The 19,705-nt window shown below is 36.7% G+C and overlaps 4 protein-coding genes and 1 long non-coding RNA gene across 10 annotated transcripts; 3 read left to right on the plus strand and 2 right to left on the minus strand.

Moving 5' to 3' along the window:
- Window positions 1–125: 125 nt before the first annotated feature.
- On the plus strand, window positions 126–5,383 carry LOC9325709 (LRR receptor-like serine/threonine-protein kinase GSO1). Of its 3 annotated transcripts, none has more exons than XM_021014099.1 (9): window positions 126–724; window positions 1,080–1,235; window positions 1,335–1,406; window positions 1,508–1,582; window positions 1,663–1,734; window positions 1,826–1,900; window positions 2,006–2,080; window positions 2,598–2,666; window positions 2,943–5,383. In XM_021014099.1, exons 1-9 carry the CDS (start codon window positions 289–291, stop codon window positions 5,144–5,146), a joined length of 3,234 nt encoding a protein of 1,077 aa, XP_020869758.1. In that variant the 5' UTR covers window positions 126–288; the 3' UTR covers window positions 5,147–5,383. The 3 variants fall into 3 exon arrangements, with proteins under 3 accessions (XP_020869758.1, XP_020869760.1, XP_020869761.1); XM_021014101.1 differs by having other exon boundaries at window positions 140–724; window positions 1,080–1,217; XM_021014102.1 differs by having other exon boundaries at window positions 724–956.
- Window positions 5,384–5,606: 223 nt separating this feature from the next.
- On the minus strand, window positions 5,607–6,207 carry LOC110225153. Its single transcript, XR_002329561.1, has 2 exons — window positions 6,167–6,207; window positions 5,607–6,055 (listed from the first exon to the last, which is right to left on the minus strand). It is a non-coding gene; the product is annotated as an uncharacterized LOC110225153 (long non-coding RNA).
- On the plus strand, window positions 6,050–9,130 carry LOC9325710 (ras-related protein RABA2b). 3 transcript variants are annotated; one of them, XM_021014107.1, is made up of 4 exons: window positions 6,050–6,365; window positions 7,237–7,852; window positions 7,954–8,147; window positions 8,397–9,126. In XM_021014107.1, the coding sequence occupies exons 3-4, from the start codon at window positions 7,983–7,985 to the stop codon at window positions 8,874–8,876; spliced, it is 645 nt and encodes a 214-aa protein (XP_020869766.1). In that variant the 5' UTR covers window positions 6,050–6,365; window positions 7,237–7,852; window positions 7,954–7,982; the 3' UTR covers window positions 8,877–9,126. The 3 variants fall into 3 exon arrangements, with proteins under 3 accessions (XP_020869766.1, XP_002889646.1, XP_020869765.1); XM_002889600.2 differs by lacking the exon at window positions 7,237–7,852; XM_021014106.1 differs by lacking the exon at window positions 6,050–6,365 and having other exon boundaries at window positions 6,692–7,852; window positions 8,397–9,130.
- A 460-nt stretch (window positions 9,131–9,590) lies between these two features.
- On the plus strand, window positions 9,591–12,315 carry LOC9325711 (methylsterol monooxygenase 2-2). Of its 2 annotated transcripts, none has more exons than XM_002889601.2 (7): window positions 9,591–9,782; window positions 10,509–10,646; window positions 10,932–11,077; window positions 11,217–11,336; window positions 11,434–11,646; window positions 11,736–11,816; window positions 11,923–12,315. In XM_002889601.2, the coding sequence occupies exons 1-7, from the start codon at window positions 9,753–9,755 to the stop codon at window positions 11,993–11,995; spliced, it is 801 nt and encodes a 266-aa protein (XP_002889647.1). In that variant the 5' UTR covers window positions 9,591–9,752; the 3' UTR covers window positions 11,996–12,315. The 2 variants fall into 2 exon arrangements, with proteins under 2 accessions (XP_002889647.1, XP_020869764.1); XM_021014105.1 differs by lacking the exon at window positions 9,591–9,782 and adding an exon at window positions 9,840–10,336.
- An 829-nt stretch (window positions 12,316–13,144) lies between these two features.
- Window positions 13,145–15,500, minus strand: LOC9325712 (protein phosphatase 2C 3). The gene is made up of 3 exons (XM_021014104.1): window positions 14,832–15,500; window positions 14,440–14,751; window positions 13,145–14,350 (listed from the first exon to the last, which is right to left on the minus strand). Exons 1-3 carry the CDS (start codon window positions 15,324–15,326, stop codon window positions 13,844–13,846), a joined length of 1,314 nt encoding a protein of 437 aa, XP_020869763.1. The 5' UTR covers window positions 15,327–15,500; the 3' UTR covers window positions 13,145–13,843.
- Between the last annotated feature and the right edge of the window lie 4,205 nt (window positions 15,501–19,705).

Consider the following 19,705-nt stretch of genomic DNA (forward strand, 5'->3'; position numbering starts at 1 on the left):
ACTCTAGGAAAAAAAACAAAAAGTATAACAAAGGTCCCTCAGAGAGATTGATGGCTACACTAGTGACAGTGAGAGGCATACGTTCGATGGATATCGACTCATGGGTCAATTTTCATTGTTGGAGTTAAACGCCAAAGTCAACAATGGGTTGAGTATTTCGTGGACTTGTATAGTCTATTCTTGGTAAAGTAAGCTCTTAAACAAATTCTGGGGATCAAATCCTCAGTTTTTTCTAACTAAAAAACATAGAAACAATTTGACAAAAAAAAAAACATAGAAACAAAAAAAATGACAACAAACGAGAGAAGAAGGTGGTGGGTGAAACGGAAGAAGCATATAGCTTTGGTGTTCATAACCATAACAATGATGCTCCAATTCCAAATAAAAGGATGTGTAAGCTGTGTGGAAACTGAAAGGATCGGTTTATTGCAACTCAAGTCGTATCTCAAGAATCTCCTTGATGCCGAAGAAGAAGAAGAAGAAGGACTTAGTATTCTCAAGTCATGGACTCATCATAATGGTGATTGTTGCCTCTGGGAGAGAGTAAAGTGTAGTGACGCTATTAGTGGTCACGTCATCGATCTCTCACTGGATAGACTCATACCGGTCGCATTTGAGTCGCAAATTCGGACTTTAAACCTGTCTTTGCTTCATAGTTTTCCTCAACTCCAAAGCCTTAACCTCTCGTGGAATTGGTTTACTAATTTGTCTGATCACGTCCTTGGTACGTCTTTCTAACCGAAAATTTCTCAATTAATGTCTGGAAACCAACAATTAGAAATATCGGTTCAGATTTAAACCGGTTTTAACCAAATACAAACAACCTCATCATTCGACAACGGCAACAGAGTTCTTTTACCGTGTGGTTTTGTCTCTAAGATCAGCCATTGCTGATTGATAGAATAAGAGTGTGTATAGATTTCATCTTTAAGATCTTTATGATAGTGTGAAAAAGGGTAGGGCGCGTGAGTTTAATACTGTAATTTGAAATTACATAGTGCACATAAAGTGTTCGACAGTTTGTTTGAAAGAGAATTTTAGTTTTTTTTTTTTTTTTTTTTTTGCAATTTTGCTTCCAGGTTATAAGAGCTTTGGGAGACTAGAGAAGCTCACCACCATAGATTTCTCCCAAAATATGTTCGACAACAGTATTGTTCCTTTCTTAAGTGCTACGACATCGGTTAAGAATCTACATCTTGAGTCTAATTACATGGAAGGTGTCTTTCCTCCTCAAGGTTATGTATTTCTTCTACAATTTTTGGTTCTTTTTTTGACATTTTTGTTTATAATTCAATTGGAGATGATTTTGACGGCTTCTTGTTCTGGTGTGGCAGAACTTGCAAACATGACAAACTTGAGAGTGTTAAACTTGAAGGACAACAGTTTCAGCTTCTTATCTGCTCAAGGTAAAATATGTTAACAAACTTAATGTAGTTTTATTGTTCCAAAAGAAAAGAGGGAACTAAAGAATTGATGTCAGATGACTGAGTGAGACATTGAGATGCAGGTTTAACCTATTTTAGAGAGTTAGAAGTACTGGATCTCAGTCTCAATGGTGTCAACGACTCTGAGGCTAGTCACTGTGAGTGGCTTCTATGAAATTGGTTATCTTTACTGACTTATAACATCACTTATGGTATCATAATGTGTTTATTGGTGCAGGGTTTAGTACGGCGAAACTGAAAACACTAGATCTTAGTTTCAATCCGTTTTCAGATTTTTCTCAACTTAAAGGTAGACAGAGAGTACCAGGAATTTACTTACATGATCTTTATCCATTTCTGTCAACTTTCTAATTATAACTTATGTTTTTCGGGATCTCCAGGTTTACAAAGTCTCCGAGAGTTACTAGTCTTGAAATTACGAGGCAATAAATTCAACCACACGCTATCTACTCATGGTAAGTGTTGTAAACTGTTCTTTCAGGAAGAGACTTATGGCTTAGAGAAGGCAACCAAATGTATTCTGGGTTTTTCTCCTAAGAATGTTTCTTTTGCCTGCACAGCACTGAAAGATCTGAAAAAGTTGCAAGAACTGGATCTCAGTGACAATGGGTTCACAAATTTGGATCATGGCCGAGGTAAGATATGTATAGAAAGTGAAACTTGCTTGCTCAATCCCAATTGGTTTAACCTATCTAGTTTAACGTTTTGATAAGAGTAGAAGTGAGGAGGAGTTTATTATTAGAGACGTTGTTCAGCAAGTCCAGCTCATAAGTTAAAAAAATTCAGCAAGCAACTATGAAGCCTAATTTTTCTGGGTATCTTGTATAGATATTCTAGACCCTCTGGATAGGATTGCGTCTAAATTTCCAGATGAGCATAACAAACCACAAGTCAGTTACTGTGGGAGAGGTTAAAGAGAGTAGAATCAGATTATGATAAAAATTCTGGATATTGTTCGGTTTGGTGTAGTTTTTGGGGTCAAGAATTGAGAATAATTTCGTTAATCAATGTCCCATCGGTGTATTACATTTGGGTTGGTGAATATAGAACGGTTTCCTGGGTTGGGAATAACAGTCACTTTACATGCTTATTAGAAGTGGAGCAGTCAAATCTTTATCTATTTATGTATCATTATGTTCTTTTCAACTGCAGGTTTAGTGATTCTTACATCTTTACAAGTATTGGATTTCAAAAGGAATCAATTGTCTTTGACCCACGAAGGTGAGATGTACAGTAAATTCTCTTCTGACCTATCTTTCAATACTTTATGCATTTTTTTGGTCTAAACAGAAGAGTCACACTTTAGTCACCCTCCTAACTGAATTTCTACATAGATAGATTGTGAGAACAGAAGATAATTCAATGAGTTCCGTGGCTATGAAGTCTAAATAGTTCATATGATGATGGAGTTGATGAATATCTCTATTGTTATTACTCTCTTTTTAGATGGAGTTGATGATTATTCTGATTTATTACACTCTTATATGATTATTTCAGGCTATTTAGGGATTTGCAGACTAATGAAACTCAGGGAACTGGATTTGAGCAGCAATGCTTTAACAAGTCTACCTTCTTGTTTGGGTAACTTAACGCATCTTCGAACTCTTGATCTATCGAACAACCAATTGAATGGAAACCTGTCTTCCTTTGTGTCTGGTCTACCACCAGTGCTTGAGTACTTGTCGCTGCTTGATAATAACTTCAACGGTTCGTTCTTATTCAACTCACTGGTCAATCAAACAAGACTCACAGTATTCAAATTGTCATCAAAAGTTGGTGTGATCCAAGTTCAGACGGAGAGTTCCTGGGCTCCATTGTTTCAATTGAAGATGTTACATTTGTCGAATTGCAATCTTGGCAGTACAATGCTTGTCTTTCTCGTGCATCAGCATGACTTGTGCTTCGTTGATCTCTCTTATAACAAGTTGACAGGAACATTCCCAACGTGGCTTGTGAAGAATAACACAAGGCTGCAGACTATTTTACTAAATGGGAACTCATTGACAAAGCTTCAACTACCTATGCTTGTTCACGGCTTGCAAGTTCTCGATATCTCGAGTAATATGATATATGATTCGATTCAAGAAGACATAGGGATGGTGTTTCCAAACCTGAGGTTTATGAACTTCTCTGCAAATCAATTTCAAGGACCTATTCCCTCTTCGATTGGCCAGATGAAAAGCCTACAAGTCTTGGACATGTCTTCTAATGGTCTATATGGGCAGCTACCTAATATGTTTTTAAGTGGTTGCTACTCGCTAAGGGTTCTGAAGCTCTCCAACAATCAATTACAGGGGAAAATATTTCCTAAGCATGCAAACCTTACTGGTTTAGTAGGGCTTTTTCTTGATGGCAACAATTTTACTGGGAGTCTAGAAGAAGGTTTATTGAAGTCAAAGAATCTAACTCTTCTAGACATATCAGATAATAGGTTTTCGGGCATGCTTCCGCGTTGGATTGGTAGGATGTCATGGCTTTCCTACCTATACATGAGTGGTAATCAGCTAAAAGGTCCTTTCCCTTTTCAACAACAGAGTCCTTGGGTTGAGGTTATGGACATCTCACACAATAGCTTCTCTGGTTCGATACCAAGGAATGTGAATTTTCCATCTCTCAGAGAATTAAGACTACAAAACAATGAGTTTATGGGTTCAGTTCCGGGCAATTTATTCAATGCTGCGGGATTAGAAGTGCTGGATTTGCGTAACAACAACTTTTCGGGAAAGATACTGAACACTATTGACCAGACATCTAAGTTACGCATTCTTCTTCTACGGAATAACAGCTTTCGAACTTATATCCCTGGGAAAATATGTCAGCTAAGTGAAGTTGGTCTCTTGGACTTGTCTCACAATCAATTCAGAGGCCCCATACCATCATGTTTCAGTAAAATGTCTTTTGGTGCAGAGCAGAATAACGGTACCATGTCACTTGTTGCAGATTTTGACTTCTCATACATTACATTCTTGCGACATTGTCACTATGCATCACATCTTAACTTGGATGATGGTGTCAGGAATGGTTATCAACCAAAACCAGCAACCGTAGTGGATTTTTTAACGAAAAGCAGGTATGAGGCGTATCAAGGTGATATTCTCCGCTATATGCATGGTCTGGATTTGTCGAGCAACGAACTATCGGGCGAAATTCCAATTGAGATTGGAGATCTTCAGAATATCAGATCCCTGAATTTGTCAAGCAATCGTCTCACAGGCTCCATACCAGATAGCATTCAAAAGCTGAAGGGCTTAGAGAGTCTTGATCTATCCAATAATAAGCTCTATGGAAGCATCCCTCCTATGCTAGCCGATCTCAACAGTTTAGGATACTTCAACATTTCATATAACAATTTATCAGGTGAAATCCCTTTCAAAGGCCATCTTGTTACCTTTGACGAGAGGAGCTACATAGGCAATGCTCATCTATGTGGACTTCCTACAAATAAAAATTGCATCTCCCAGAGAGTCCCTGAGCCACCAAGTGTATCAACGCAGGCCAAAGAGGAAGACAACGAAGAAGAAGGTGATGTGATAGACATGGTGTGGTTTTACTGGACTTGTGTTGCAGTCTACATAGCTACATCCTTGGCCTTGCTTACTTTCCTCTGCATAGACACACGATGGTCCCGAGAATGGTTTTATCGTGTAGATCTATGCGTTCATCATCTCCTACGGTTCAAGCGTTCCTCTATCTGCAACTGATTCCGTGGCTCGCCAAGAGGTACACCACCATATTATCCTCTTTGATCAAGGAGTTCAAGTTTCGTGTTATCCTTGTTGTATGTATTGCTTAAATAATAATGATCCCACTGGAACAAACGATTGTTGAAATGCTTCTCAGTTGATCCAAGTTGGGATGAGAGAAAGCTTTTGAAGACAAAATGTGTAACATGATGATACCAGTTCAAATTTCAATATCTAAGGAATTGCAACTCATAATATTTGGGCCTGAGAAGCCCATTAGAGCCCAGAAAACATAACGGCCGAAAAGAGCCATACTTGAAATTGAAAGAGTCAGAAATCGGGTATTTGAGCCTTTGGCTTTTTGGGAACTTTAAAAGTTTCTTGAGGATTGTATTGGTTCAGGATAATCATCTCCATCTGTTTCTTCTTACACCGTAACTCTTTCGTGCACATTATAAGTATCAGGGAGACAATGGAGTTGATATTCTTCAGCATACTTTGTGTAATCTAATTAAATCCCCCAAATCTATTATCTATATAGAAAAGGAAAAAGACCAAAACTCGTCGAAAAAAAGGAAATACTCAACCTTAAAAAAAAAAAAAGGAAATTCTTGTGATAAATTTCCTTTTTGTGCTTTTGAAAAACGCAACCATCGCTTATAAATAAATATATACTCTCGGAGTCTCAACCATTCTTCTTCTTGTTGAGAAATCAAAATTCTCTATTCTCATTATTCTTCTTCCAGAAACGAAAACCAAAAACCAAAATCTATCATCTATTTCTTTTCTCCGTACCTGATACAGTTCTCATCTAGATACGGAGAATCGAACGCCGATGATGATCCATGCATGTAAGAATCGAAATTCAAGTAAGCCGTGTGAGTTCATCATCTCAGTTTCGTGATTGAATGATCTTCAACATCTTCTCTGTCCTTAGCCAATCGAGCATGACGAAGAAAGAGGATAAGAAGAGATCGGGGCAGAGATATCGAGGAGCAGATTCCGAAGTCTAATTCGATGTCTTAAATTAGAGACTACACAAAGAGAATCATCAATCATTCGCCGGAGATGAAGAACAATATCAAAACAAGAAGACAACAATATCAAAACAAGAAGACAAAAACAACCTCAGTGAGGATGGATGAAGGATGATGTCACGAGACAACGGTGGGCTTACTTCTGCCCTTGCCAATGGGCTTTATTGTATGGGCCATCTCTGCTACCCAACTCGAACCAGGTAATAATTTTTTCATTCTTTTTTTTTTCTGTTTTTTTTTCTAATACTAAATTTACATAGTAATGTATGAAAACTAATGGATTTTGGATACTCCTTAGCGATTCTACAAATTCAACTTGTTTTCTACATCATTATGTAGATTTATTATTCAAGTTTTTTATTCGGATTTTTAAAGCTATTTTTATGTTTGTTTTTTGAAATTTTATTATTTTTGATATTAAATTTACATAGTGATACTAAATCCTTACGTAGATTTAGTATTCAAGTTTTTTATTGGATTTTTAAAAGCTTTTTTTTTTTTATACTAAATTTACATAATGATATATGAAAACTAAACGGATTTTGGATCCAGCATTAGTCGTTAGCGATTCCACAAATTCATCTTGTTTTCTACATCATTATGTAGATTGAGTATTCAAGTTTTTATTCGGATTTTTAAAAGCTTTTTTTAAAAATACTAAATTTATATAGTGATGTATGAAAACTAACCGGATTTTGGATCCAGCATTAGTCGTTAGCGATTCCACAAATTCAACTTGTTTTTTACATCATTATGTAGATTTAGTATTGAAGTTTTTTATTCGGATTTTTAAAAGGTTTTTTTTTATGTTTGTTTTTTGAAATTTTATTATTTTAGATACCAAATTTACATAGTGATATATGAAAACTAACCGGATTTTGAATCCAGCATTAGTCGTTAGCGATTCCATAAATCTAACTTGTTTTCTACATCATTATCTAGATTTAGTATTCAAGTTTTTTATTCGAATTTTTAAAAGTTTTTTGTGGGTTTTTTTAGTTTTATTGTTTGGATATTAAATTTATATAGTGATATATGAAAATTAAGTGGATTTTGGTTATTGATCGTTAGCGACGTTTTCTCGGACATTCATCATTCGGATTGATATTTTCTCGGACATTTAGCTTATGTTATGGCCTTATGGATTTCATGTTTATGTGTTTATGCTTTAGACTCCATATTATGGTGTTTGATTTGAACATGGCTCTGTGTTGTGGTTATGATGTAATTTAACTGTTAATCCTAATATTTAATTACGGCCATTATATTCTCCTTTTTCAATTGCTCTTTTCTGATGATTTTAGCCGTAAATTCGATTTTAACCCTGATAAGACCAACTAAACTCAAGTCTAAATGTTGGCTTTTGAATGTAGATCTGCAAATTTAGGGTAACGTAAAATATAATCTGTCTCATATATTTAAACTGACTGATCTTTGATTTGTACAAGGACATAACAAAAAGTTGAAATTGAATGAAATTATTTCTTTCGTGGTAAACAAAAAAGAATCTCAAAATTCGAAACTAAATAAATGGGTGTTTCCGTTTTCACCTCTTGGGCACAAAACTCGCAACGTATAAGGAAAAGAAACAGAGACTTATTAGAAACAAAAGGAAAAACAAAACTAATTACAAAAAAAAAAAAAAAAACAATTCTTCCATTCTCGATCATTCCGGCTTGCTCAAAGGGTAAATTCGATTTTCTAGGGTTTCGATTTGCGAGACGGTTATTTGTTGTCATCTCTTCGATCGATGTTGACGTGAATGTGTGTGTGTGTGTATATGCGTAGGTTGATCGGACGCTAGGATTTGAGAAGCAATGGCGAATCGAATAGATCATGAGTACGATTACTTGTTCAAGATCGTCCTGATCGGCGATTCCGGTGTTGGTAAATCCAACATTCTCTCTCGCTTCACCAGAAATGAGTTCTGTCTCGAATCCAAATCCACCATTGGCGTCGAATTCGCCACCCGTACTTTACAGGTCATCTCCTTTCCCTCTAATTCTCGAAATCCAGATGATCTCTCTCGATTTCGATTGCGTTTAAGCTTAGATTGTCTTTGATGTATCGTTGTATTTGAATCCTCTGATCATTGTAGGCATTCTCAGACATGTGATTGTTAGATCTGTAGATCTTTAGGTTATGGGATTTGTTTGAAATGTAACTGTAGCAATTGGAATGTCTAAAGCCTGATATTTTTGGTCATGCTTCTATGTGTGTAATCTGATTAGGTTGAAGGCAAAACAGTGAAGGCTCAGATTTGGGACACTGCAGGTCAAGAGCGTTATCGAGCAATCACAAGTGCTTACTACAGAGGAGCTGTTGGAGCTCTTCTTGTCTACGACATAACCAAAAGGCAAACTTTTGAGAATGTCCTGAGATGGTTACGTGAGCTTAGGGATCATGCTGATTCCAACATTGTTATCATGATGGCTGGAAACAAATCAGACCTTAATCACTTGAGATCTGTTGCTGATGAAGATGGTCGCTCTCTCGCCGAGAAGGAAGGTTTGTCGTTTCTCGAGACATCTGCTTTAGAAGCAACTAACATTGAGAAAGCCTTTCAGACTATTTTGTCTGAGATTTATCATATCATAAGCAAGAAAGCTTTAGCTGCACAAGAAGCTGCAGGTAATCTTCCGGGGCAAGGAACTGCGATCAATATATCAGATTCATCTGCAACTAATAGAAAAGGATGCTGTTCTACCTAGTTACATCCAACTATAGCGATGACTAATCAACCAATCACACGTTTGAGTTTTCAAGAATATCTCTTCTGATTTTTTTACCAGTTCTTTTCTTCCTTTTTGGCTTAATTTCAGCAAGTACAGCATACCTTTTTCTTTCCTGGTCTTTGTTTTTCCGTATCGTATCGAATTTATGATACAAGATTTTGTTTTAGTTGTATTGAAACTGTGATCATTCACACCATTTTCTAAAAAAGAAAGAATTTTTTTTATATTTTGATCTAAAATCTCTTGGAGACATATTCACAGATGAAACTCTTTGCTTATCTAAAATGATTTCCTCAGGATTAGTTTTCTTCTATGCTCATTGGAATAGTAGCAGCCAAAGTGGTCTATAAACTGTTGGTCAACTTTTTTTGGCCTTAATGGGTTTTAATCCTATAATTTTTTTCACAACTTCAAATCTGGTTTCAAAAATTCAAAGCAAAATATACTATAAATACTAATTAGAACACACAATTAGGTCAACTATAAAAAGTCAATATTAAGTTACCTGTCATGTAAAAATTGTGCCAAATTTTTTTTAAAAAAGTGGAGACCATAAAATAAAACCTAAAATAGGGACTAGGGAGGTGGAGGAGGGTGATGTGCACGTGGGGATGTGTTCGCATCTTCGCATTCATTTATTATGTACCAAAAAGGACCTGGCTCTGATGGAGAGAGTGGTCTTAACGATAAGTAAAAAAAAAAAAAAAAAGTTGGTGAAAAAAATCAAAAAATATCTCAGTTGCCAGATATCATTTCATTGTCGTGACAGTCTGTTGTTTGTTTCACTGCGTGGCCTCTCTCCCACCACTTTCTTCTTCTACACCTTCCCATCTGTCTCTCATAGATCCATCTATGGCTTCCCTCGTCGAATCTGGTTGGCAGGTACTCTCTCTCTCTTTCTCATAATCTTCATCTATCTAATCCTGCTTCCGATTATCTCGTTTTCCGGCGGTTTCCTTAGTTATCTCCGTCTCGCTGACTTCAGTTCACCGCATTGTGATACATGCGGTTGTTATCCACCTCTCTGGATCGCATTGATCCATCGGATTGAATTTGGTTTCGTGTCGATTGCAGTACTGTTTTAGATCTGAATTTGACTATGCTAGTTCCATATCACGACGAATTTTGACCGTATTTTTAGTTTCCGTTTGTTTGCTTAGAGCTTAAATGGATGTAGATATTGATACGGGACCTAGACACACATGTATCATAATCAAGTCTCTTTTGTGCTCTCTCTCTTCGATCGGTTTTGCTTACGGACTTTCCAATGGTCGGTAACCAAAATCGACAAAAACGCGGTTATGCATTGGTTTTCGGGTCCATAAGAGTATTTCTCATTTGATCTTTCCTTCCAGAGGGATTGTTCTTGTTTCTTATACATACTCTGCATTTTGGGTGTCTTGTGTCCCTAACTTGGATCACTGAAACAAGTGTTGGTAAGCAATAGTGTTTCCTGGAATATGTTCTTCAATACTAGTTTTTGCTTAATGAAAGTATTTGTTTCCTTTCCTTGGTGTTTTGCGCGTATTGTCTATCATGAGTTCTCCTTCAGCACAGAAATGCTGTATCTATAGCTGATCATATGTTTCATTTCTGTGGTTGATGCAGTACCTTGTGACACATTTTAGCGACTTCCAACTGGCCTGCATTGGGAGTTTTCTCCTCCATGAGAGCGTGTTTTTCTTATCTGGACTCCCTTTCATTTATCTTGAAAGGCAAGGCTTTCTCAGCAAGTACAAAATTCAGGTTTATTCTCTTCCTTTTCTTCATCGTTCCAAGTGACTTCTATGTATGCGATTGTTGCTTTGTGTGATGGTTTGAATATGATTGTGTAGAGGTTGATCCCCAAGAATCAGTCACACGAGAAAGTGTTTTCTTGTGACTGATTGTAAAGGCAAATGTTGTTTCACTGATCAAAGTGAATAACTATATTCCCTTTGCAACTATTACTAGTGATTGTGAATCTGATCCTTCTCTCTGCTTCTCTTACCCTTTATGATCAACAAATACTTTTGTTTTGGTCCTGTGCAGACAAAAAACAACACACCTGCAGCCCAAGGAAAATGTATTACTCGCCTGTTGCTTTATCATTTCTGCGTAAACTTGCCCCTGATGATGGCCTCCTATCCTGTCTTCAGAGCCATGGGAATGCGAAGCAGTTTTCCTCTACCGTCCTGGTATTGATGTTAAACTCTTCCAATTGGCAATAGAAAAAACAAAGACATAATCAAAAGCTGTCAGTGTTGAGCATCATGAAAGAACCTGAGCTTATGTTTGATCAGGTATATAAGACCCTCTTTGGTGATGGTCCTGCAGGAAAGAAGTGTCTGCCCAGATATTATTCTACTTCATCATTGAGGATTTTGTCTTCTATTGGGGTCATCGGATCTTGCATTCAAAATGGCTGTATAAGAACGTGCACAGTGTGCATCATGAGTAAGTTTCAATGTTCACCATTTTTTTTTCAATCTTGATACTTGAAAATGTTAGCTTAGATAATTTTCTGAAAAGCAACCATTCTATGATATCACAGATATGCCACACCATTTGGTTTGACATCAGAATATGCTCACCCCGCTGAGATTCTATTCCTGGGTTTTGCTACCATAGTCGGTCCAGCTCTTACTGGCCCTCACCTGATTACTCTCTGGTTATGGATGGTGCTGAGAGTGCTTGAGACAGTTGAGGCACATTGTGGTTATCATTTCCCATGGAGCCTGTCAAATTTTCTTCCTCTGTATGGAGGGTAAAATCACACATCTAGCCAGCTCTCTTGAACTTAAAACTATAAGACATTTGTATTAATGGATTTTTATTTTCGTGATTTGGTTACAGTGCTGACTTCCATGACTACCATCACCGACTGCTATACACAAAGTCTGGAAACTACTCTTCAACTTTTGTGTATATGGACTGGTGAACCCCTGAACTATTTATTTTCTCTTTGCTTTCGAGAAAAGATCTTAACTAGTTATCCTGATATGAATAGTCCAGTGTATAATTCGTCTCTTGTGTTCGTCAGGATCTTTGGTACTGACAAGGGCTACAGAAGACTGAAGACCCTTAAAGAAAACGGTGACATGAAACAAACGTGAAATTACCAGTTTGGATTGCAGAGTACATTTGTCTTAGAGAGGTCTTATTCTGCAACCTCTCCTTTTCTATAACATTTTGCTTTCAGGTTGCTGCGACTGTCATGTGTCTTAGTTTATTATGTCTGACTAGAATTGCTACTCGTGTGGCATATTTGAACAAACATTTGCTACTTCGACTCAGTATGTGTTTAGGTTGGGCAACTAAAACATTTTGTATGGGTAATATCCTTCTCTCGTTTCTCTGTACCGAGTAAGGTTAGATGTTGTGCTACCAATTCCTTTGTTCACGAGGTATGCAAACAGGTAAAAGATTGGCGTTACTCACTGATCCTATACGATCTTAAAATGAGGCTAGCTTGTGTTGTTTTCCGTTCTCAAAAGATTTATGCATTTTGAGCTGGTATATCCCTAGGTGTTAAGTCTGGCTGGTCGCTCAAGTTCTCGTGCAGTACGAAGCTTGTATACATCAGTTCATTGTTGGTTCGGATCACCCAAGATTCTAAAAAAAAAAAAATGTGCAAGTGTTTTAGCTTGATTTCTAATTTTGGGGTAGGTTGGGAATTCAGATGAAAATTTATCAGCACAAAATTCTCGGCCCAAATGCTTTGGGATTGTTGGTTCAGCCTGGCCCATTTGATACGCGTGGATTCACTGAATTGGTTTTCCACCACCTGAATGAATTATTGAATTATTACATGACAGGTAACTTAATATTGACTTTTCATTTGATCAGTGATCATGTTTAGATAAAACACTCAATTAGGTCATATTCAGATCTCAATCAATTACCCGACACCGACATGTACGAATGCGCATATAACACATGCATCGTTCCTTGGGTGGGTCACGTCCCTTTTCCGTGGTGTAGGGTTTCTATCTTTACCTCTTCGACACGTACTCCTTCCTCTTCCCAATTATCTTCTCTTTCTCTTCATTTCCGTGAGATTTTGAATTTCTTTTCCCAATTAACTGATTCCACCTAGATAGTGACATCCCGTTTTCTTTTCTTTTTTTGTTTGTTCATTACACAAAAAGAAAAAAGGCAAAAAAAAAAAAAAACAACCATACCCCGGTTTAACCGCTTTCAATAAACCGGGTATTTTTTTATAACTAATGCTTTTTTTTTTTGGAAAATTTACAGCTATAACATACAAAAATATTATAATTAGGTAACTAATCAAAAAAAAAAGTCCAATGATATTGTGTGTATTTCCTGTATTTTTGACATAAATTGACCCTAAGACAAAACCAATCAATTCGTCGGAGTTACAGTCACCTCCATCACCGACGCCAGTATTGTAGAAAATCCGGCCGCGATCTTGGACAATCACCAACAAAATCATATGCCGACAATTATATTCGCGCTGGAGAGTTCATCATGGCCGGAATATCGATAGATTGGCAGAGAGAGAAATAGGTTCGACGGGGACAAATCCGACAAGAGAATTGGCTATGAGTTATTGGTGATGATGATGGCTCGGTGGTTACGTTGGTGATAACGGCGACGAAAGTTGATGGTGGCGACGAGGGTTGGTGGTGAGGGCAACGTGAGTAGAGGTTATAATGACGGCGACGGAAAGGATTAATGTTTTAGTGATGAAGACGATGGCAAAGTTGGTGTTGGTATTGGAGTGGAAGGTGAGGTTAAAATCGTCATTAACAAAGCCCATGTACTATTCTCTTAATTTTTCAAGTTATAGTGCTATATTCTTAAATATTTTATCAGAAATGGTTATTGATTTAATTCACCCATTTTTTTTTCTCTCTTTTGGGTTCAAAGATGTGAAGAAAAAAGAATCATTTTAAACAAACAAAAAAGTTGGAGTAAGAGTGATGATGAGATTAGTGTCAAGCAACGTGTCTCTTTCTTCTTCTTCTGAGATTAATAACGACGACGCTTACGTTGTCACTACTGTGTTTTGCCAACGCCAGCTTCGTCAGCAATACTGACGCCTCCGTACATGCTTTGTCCGTGATCTCTCCTTTCTTCCCGTTCTTTCTTGACCCCACCACCTTCTCCTCCTCTTCTTCACTCCTGGTTCCCGGAGTTTGTGTTTGAGTTTCTCCTCGCCGTCTTCCACGACCACTTTTTCTGTTCAAGCACGTGTGAACCATCGAACACGCCGCCTCGTTTGTCACTACGTCCCATAACCCGTCGCTTGCTAGAATCAGAAACTCATCTTCCTCAGTCCGATCCGTCACGGTCACTTCCGGTTCGGAAGTCACGTACGGTTTTAAATAGTTGTCTCCTATGGCTCGTGACATGGCTAAAACGCCTAAGACTCTTGCACCGTCCCAGTATATCACTCGTCCTCCTGCTTCTTGGATTCGATCCAGCTCATCCGGACGATCCGGCTGCTCATTTCAAACGTAAAACAAGAGTTAAAATCCACTAAATCTAACAAATCAAGAAACAACATTTCGATAGATAGATAAAGACTGACCTTGTGATCTATGGAAAGAGGCACTGCTTTACCATTCCTACAAAGTACTGCTCTTGAGTCACCACAATTCGCAACAATAATCTTCTCCGGCGTAATGACGGAAACAACTGCGGTGGATCCAACGGCGTCACAGTCAGGAGTTTGAAGCTCACATCTGCAATTAGCACTCATCACAGTTTCACCCCAACGAACAACCTCCTTGTCCAAGCGCGTGAAGCTACGCTCCATCGTCTTCTTCCATTCTTCTTTCTTATCCGAGAGAGCTTCTTCTTGCACTAGCTCGTGAAGTCTCTCTTTACACCTCAACGCAACCTACAAAACCGACGCCGTACTCAATCAGGCAAACCCCGTAAAATAATAGATATTCAAATTAGGGCAAAACGGCGCCGTACGTGAGAACAGCCGTGGCCGTCGTAAACACCAAAATAATGCCATCTTGTTCGAGAAAACTCCGTTTGTCTCCGTACAAAAGACGGATGAATCGCCACCGCATCTTCCATATCTCTTCTTCTCCCGCACACCGATGCGAAGCCGTATCTCGGCCTCAGATCCGTCTCTTTAACCGTCTTCTTAGCAGGAATAAGTGTAATATCATTAACCGATGAATTTCCATCGGAGACGGAGACGTCACTCTCTTCAGGAGAGCTCTGAGAAGGTGGTGGTGATGATGATGCACAGTTCATAAAATCGTACTCTTCTTGTTTATTTCGCTTATTATAAATCCCCTCAGATTTCTTATCCTCCTCCTCCTCCGCCGTCGAAGCCGTGGGATTTATCTCCGACGGAGACATCCTGAATCGCTGAACACCGATCCTCCACTTCCGGCTAGACCACGACGGTCTCGATTCACAAGCAGACGTCTCGTCTTCGTAACAAATATCCGCCATAACTCGATCGTCTCCACTAGATTTTCCGGTAACAAATCTTTTGATCGTCAATTAATTTCCGGTGAAATATCTGTCTCCGATTTTTATTTTATTTTTATTACAAAAAAAAGAAGAGTCGAATAGTGTTTTTGGTTATACCATGCAATTGAATAAATATCATCGTTACACGTTACAAAGCGTGCCCCATTTATATACCCACGCGCCTACCGCTTCACAAAACATTTTAAAATTCCTTTTTTTTTCTCGTTTTCAAATTACTTTTAACTTTGATTTTTCAGATTTTTCTCCCTCCGCCTTCAAAAAATCTTACTCTTAACGACGTGACGTATTGGTCTTGTGTCTAAACTAGATTTAATCTTGACCGTTGATCTGGTCACTATAGTGTCTAGAAATGGACCACGTAAGCATCACGATCAGGTGAGAGATATACGTGGACCAATCAAAATGCAACACACAGGAAAGAGGAAGTTCCTTTCGCGCCACGATTGTGGTCCACTTCTATTCTCAGGAAGACCTTTTTTGTCCAAATTGTCTCTCTGTCTCCCTTAAAGATAAAAGATCTATCTTAAATTCTTAATCACGATATTATAATTTAAAAAAATCCCATTACGTTAGTTAAATTGTGATTGTAGTTAACCTTAATTTGATCTAAATTAGGTCGATTTTTCAAGACTAACGAATTAATATACTGTACTACAATTAGGTTACACTAGACACGTACGTTAACTTTTCATATAAAATTCTATAGTTTTCTATAGTCACACTTAACATCAAATTACGTAAATGTGTGTTTATTTTCCCAAACCATCTTCTGTGTATATGGACTGAGATTTGTAAATCTCCAAAGAAACGGCGACATGCATTTGTTTGATTTTGAAGAGAGAATTGTTTATTTGTAGGCTGGTTTAGACTCTGTATCGGACACTATTGTAGTTGTTGTCATTTAGAGTAACAACATTGTAATCTTTTATATTGCTAACACAATCCTATGATCCAAGTAAAATCTTTTAAGATGTTTTTAAACTTTCTATCATCATAACAAGTGCTTTTGACTATAGTCGCTATGATGTTTTTTTACCAAAATAATGCTTGAAATATTTGTGTCTCGTAGTACGTGCTTAAACATACTCATTTAGTTGAAGCTGCATTTGTAATCTAATACCAAAATCATTTAGTTGATATATGAAACAAAGTTAAAATCATTTACCTAATTTTTAAAACAAATAGTAGGGTTACTAATAAGTAGGGTATATATATATCCTTATTTCTATCCGCATCTCTTATAGATTAATTCGTTGCAGAAGTTCCAATTTTAATTCGGGGAGACCACAAAGATTCTCAGCACTAAAAAACATTGCGTTCAGTATTTGAATAATAGTTAGATTTAAAGAAATTAACTGTAACGTATAAGATAACAAATACAATAATGAATTTAAATCCAAATGTGTCTCCATCAAATGGATTTGATATAATTAAGCACGAGATCAACTAGATTTCACGCAACTAAATCTCATTTGTTTAATTACCTGTAAAACTCTAGTTGAATTCATGATTACCTAAACAATCCTCGGGTAATTAAAAATTGAGGCCTCACTAGTTAAAAGCCGTACAGAGGACACGTAATTGTCTTGGGATTAGGAGTTTTGTTAACCGTTAAAAGCCACAAAACAATTTTTAAAAACAAAACAAAAAGAAGAGAGAAAAAGGATTTTTGGTGAAGCAGTGGCCCAACCATTTACCTCTACGTTTCTCTTTTGTTCCATTCCGGCGAGTGAGTCTCACCTCCTTTATGAGAATCTGAGGGCTCTATTTTTCTCCACCGTACACTTGTTGCCATCGTAGCTCTTATACCTGGATATTTACTGACTACTGTTGCAGAGAAGTTAGGTCACTTTGTCTCTTCACTAGTCTCAAGTCTCTCTACTCTCTCTAGTCAACGATGACAAGCTTGTGTTTAAAATAGAGCCCTCAGATTCTCTAATAAAAGAGGTGAGACCCACTCGCCGGAATGGAACAAAAGAGAAACGTAGAGGTTATTGGTTGGGCCACTGCTTCACCAAAAAGCCTTTTTCTCTCTTCTTTTTGTTTTGTTTTTAAAAATTGTTTTGTGGCTTTTAACGGTTAACAAAACTCCTAATCCCAAGACAATTACGTGTCCTTTGTACGGCTTTCTCTTTCTTAACTTTCTTCTACTTCATAGTGTGACTAGTGAGGCCTCAATTTTTAATTACCGAGGATTGTTTAGGTAATCATGAATTCAATTAGAGCTTTACAGGTAATTTTTTTTTTTTTTTACATTATTAGATCGATAAGGTCCGATTTATAACTAATATCTACTACGCGAAGTAACGCGATTTAGTGGAGTCGATCTCCGGTGAAAAAACGGAACCAAATGGACTTAACCACTTGACTAAAGACACATCCCAACTTTACAGGTAATTAAACATACGAGATTTTGTTGCGTGAAATCTAGTTGATCTCGTGCTTAATTAATATCAAATCCATTTGATGGAGACACATTTGGATTTAAATTCATGATTGTATTTATTATTATCTTATATATATACGTTATAGTTAATTTCTTTAAATCCGTACTCTAAATCTAACTATTATTCAAATGTTGAACGCAATGTTTTTGAGTGGTGAGAATCTTTTGTGGTCTCCCCGAATTAAGTGGTGTTGCAAATGTAGACATTGCATAAGATAACATTTTGCTTATAAATGAATAACCGCAAAATCTTTAATTATTTACTTTTCGAATCTTACGATTTATCAACGATATACTATTGCTTTAATTAATTGATTTAACCATAAATACCATAATCATCGTAAAAACTTGTTACGTAATAGCAGTGATGAATTAAATAATAACTAGTTTTCCATTTGATCATTTTAACAACAACATTTACAGCGCATTATCATTCTCATGTCATTTATAGGCAGTACTACTCTTCTATAATTCTATTGGATGTTTTCAAGATCTCAAGATCTAAGCTCTCAGACCATCCACATCGCTATAACTCTTTCCCTGTTCTTAGGATTAAAATAATAAAAACAGTGGTAGAACAATTGTAACTTAAGAACAGTTATCCTGCAAACTGTTCTTCCTGAAGAACAGTTTTTATAATTTTAAGAACAGTTGTACCCACTATTCAACATTTTTATTATTTTAAAACCCTTAAAAACACACCATATGTTATACCCTTGCATATGCCCTCACCTGGCTAGTCTTCTTCATAGAAATCAATACTTCATTAATTAATACATCCACCCCAATAAAAGCAGACATTAATTGATGTACCACCTACAATTTTTTTTTCATCTTTAATTTGGTTTCACAACACTTGTAAAATACACGATGTAGTCGATCTCATTTAAGTGCTACTATAATCATGAATCAATAGCTTTGCTCATGATCTAGCAATAAGGTAAAAGATGAGATTGGGGAAAAGTAAATATAGCATATTGTGAATAAGACCATCAGAAACTAAAATAAGATAATTGTGATGAGTGTTACTGAAATCTAAAATTCATTAAAATGCAAATGTTGAGGATTAAATGGGGCCTATCGTTCGTGTACCCACCGATCCAACCAAAATCACTGTAATTGAAATTGACTCCCAATACTGAAGCTGCTAGAATCATGCATTGGTAGGTGACAAAATCATTCAGTTTCTGTTTTTGGAATGTAGCGTATGAGTTATCATGACCTTATTATTAAAATATGATTTGATAAAGATGGTATTAGTTTAATAGAAATATCCAAAGTTTAGTGTGCATGGTGGCATGCACCTCGACCTAGGCTTACGATACATCCAGGGTCTTGTACTTACGTGGTTATTTAATTTCTGTTTTTTTTTGCACCACTTCTCGTTTAATTTTAGGTTCTTTGAACTTTTGAAATTAAATTAGAAGTTGAAATAAACTAAAAAAGTAAAGAAACAAACAAATAACCAATTTAATTACATTTATTGCATCGTGACAACTAGTCGTAGTGGTGGAAGGTCAAGAAGTTATTTTTGCTTTCAGACATTATATTACACATTTTGAATAGTTTACTGATAACTCGCGCGGGGTGTTAATATTTCAAACTAAACCGTTTGGATTATATGCATAGTTTATGTTATAACAAGATCGATACGTTTTATGAAAAAAAAAACAGCTTCTTTACTTGAAAACACTAATTAAGTTATATTTCTAGGCTTCTATAGCTGATCGATCTGAAAAGATTCGTCTTAGGTATTTTCTGAAGTTTGAAAGTCTCCTATATACTGATATACATATACATATATAAGTACGCAAAATACCGGTCCAAAATTATTAGCCATAGCGCAAAAATAATAAGAATTATTAACCTATTACTAAATGATTATAAGATT

The sequence above is a fragment of the Arabidopsis lyrata genome, assembly GCF_000004255.2.
Source record: "Arabidopsis lyrata subsp. lyrata unplaced genomic scaffold ARALYscaffold_1, whole genome shotgun sequence".
Taxonomy (NCBI): Eukaryota; Viridiplantae; Streptophyta; class Magnoliopsida; order Brassicales; family Brassicaceae; genus Arabidopsis; species Arabidopsis lyrata.

Coding starts and splice junctions, on each gene's coding strand:
- LOC9325709 (XM_021014099.1), top strand. CDS start 289: ATGACAACAAACGAGAGAAGAAGGTGGTGGGTGAAACGGAAGAAGCAT. Junction 1,236..1,334: donor AGGTGTCTTTCCTCCTCAAG/GTTATGTATTTC, acceptor CTGGTGTGGCAG/AACTTGCAAACATGACAAAC. Junction 1,583..1,662: donor CGACTCTGAGGCTAGTCACT/GTGAGTGGCTTC, acceptor TTATTGGTGCAG/GGTTTAGTACGGCGAAACTG.
- LOC9325710 (XM_021014107.1), top strand. CDS start 7,983: ATGGCGAATCGAATAGATCATGAGTACGATTACTTGTTCAAGATCGTC. Junction 8,148..8,396: donor TCGCCACCCGTACTTTACAG/GTCATCTCCTTT, acceptor TAATCTGATTAG/GTTGAAGGCAAAACAGTGAA.
- LOC9325711 (XM_002889601.2), top strand. CDS start 9,753: ATGGCTTCCCTCGTCGAATCTGGTTGGCAG. Junction 9,783..10,508: donor TCGTCGAATCTGGTTGGCAG/GTACTCTCTCTC, acceptor TGGTTGATGCAG/TACCTTGTGACACATTTTAG. Junction 11,078..11,216: donor AGTTTTCCTCTACCGTCCTG/GTATTGATGTTA, acceptor ATGGTCCTGCAG/GAAAGAAGTGTCTGCCCAGA.
- LOC9325712 (XM_021014104.1), bottom strand. CDS start 15,326: ATGGCGGATATTTGTTACGAAGACGAGACGTCTGCTTGTGAATCGAGA. Junction 14,752..14,831: donor ACGGCCACGGCTGTTCTCAC/GTACGGCGCCGT, acceptor TCGGTTTTGTAG/GTTGCGTTGAGGTGTAAAGA. Junction 14,351..14,439: donor CTCTTTCCATAGATCACAAG/GTCAGTCTTTAT, acceptor TGAAATGAGCAG/CCGGATCGTCCGGATGAGCT.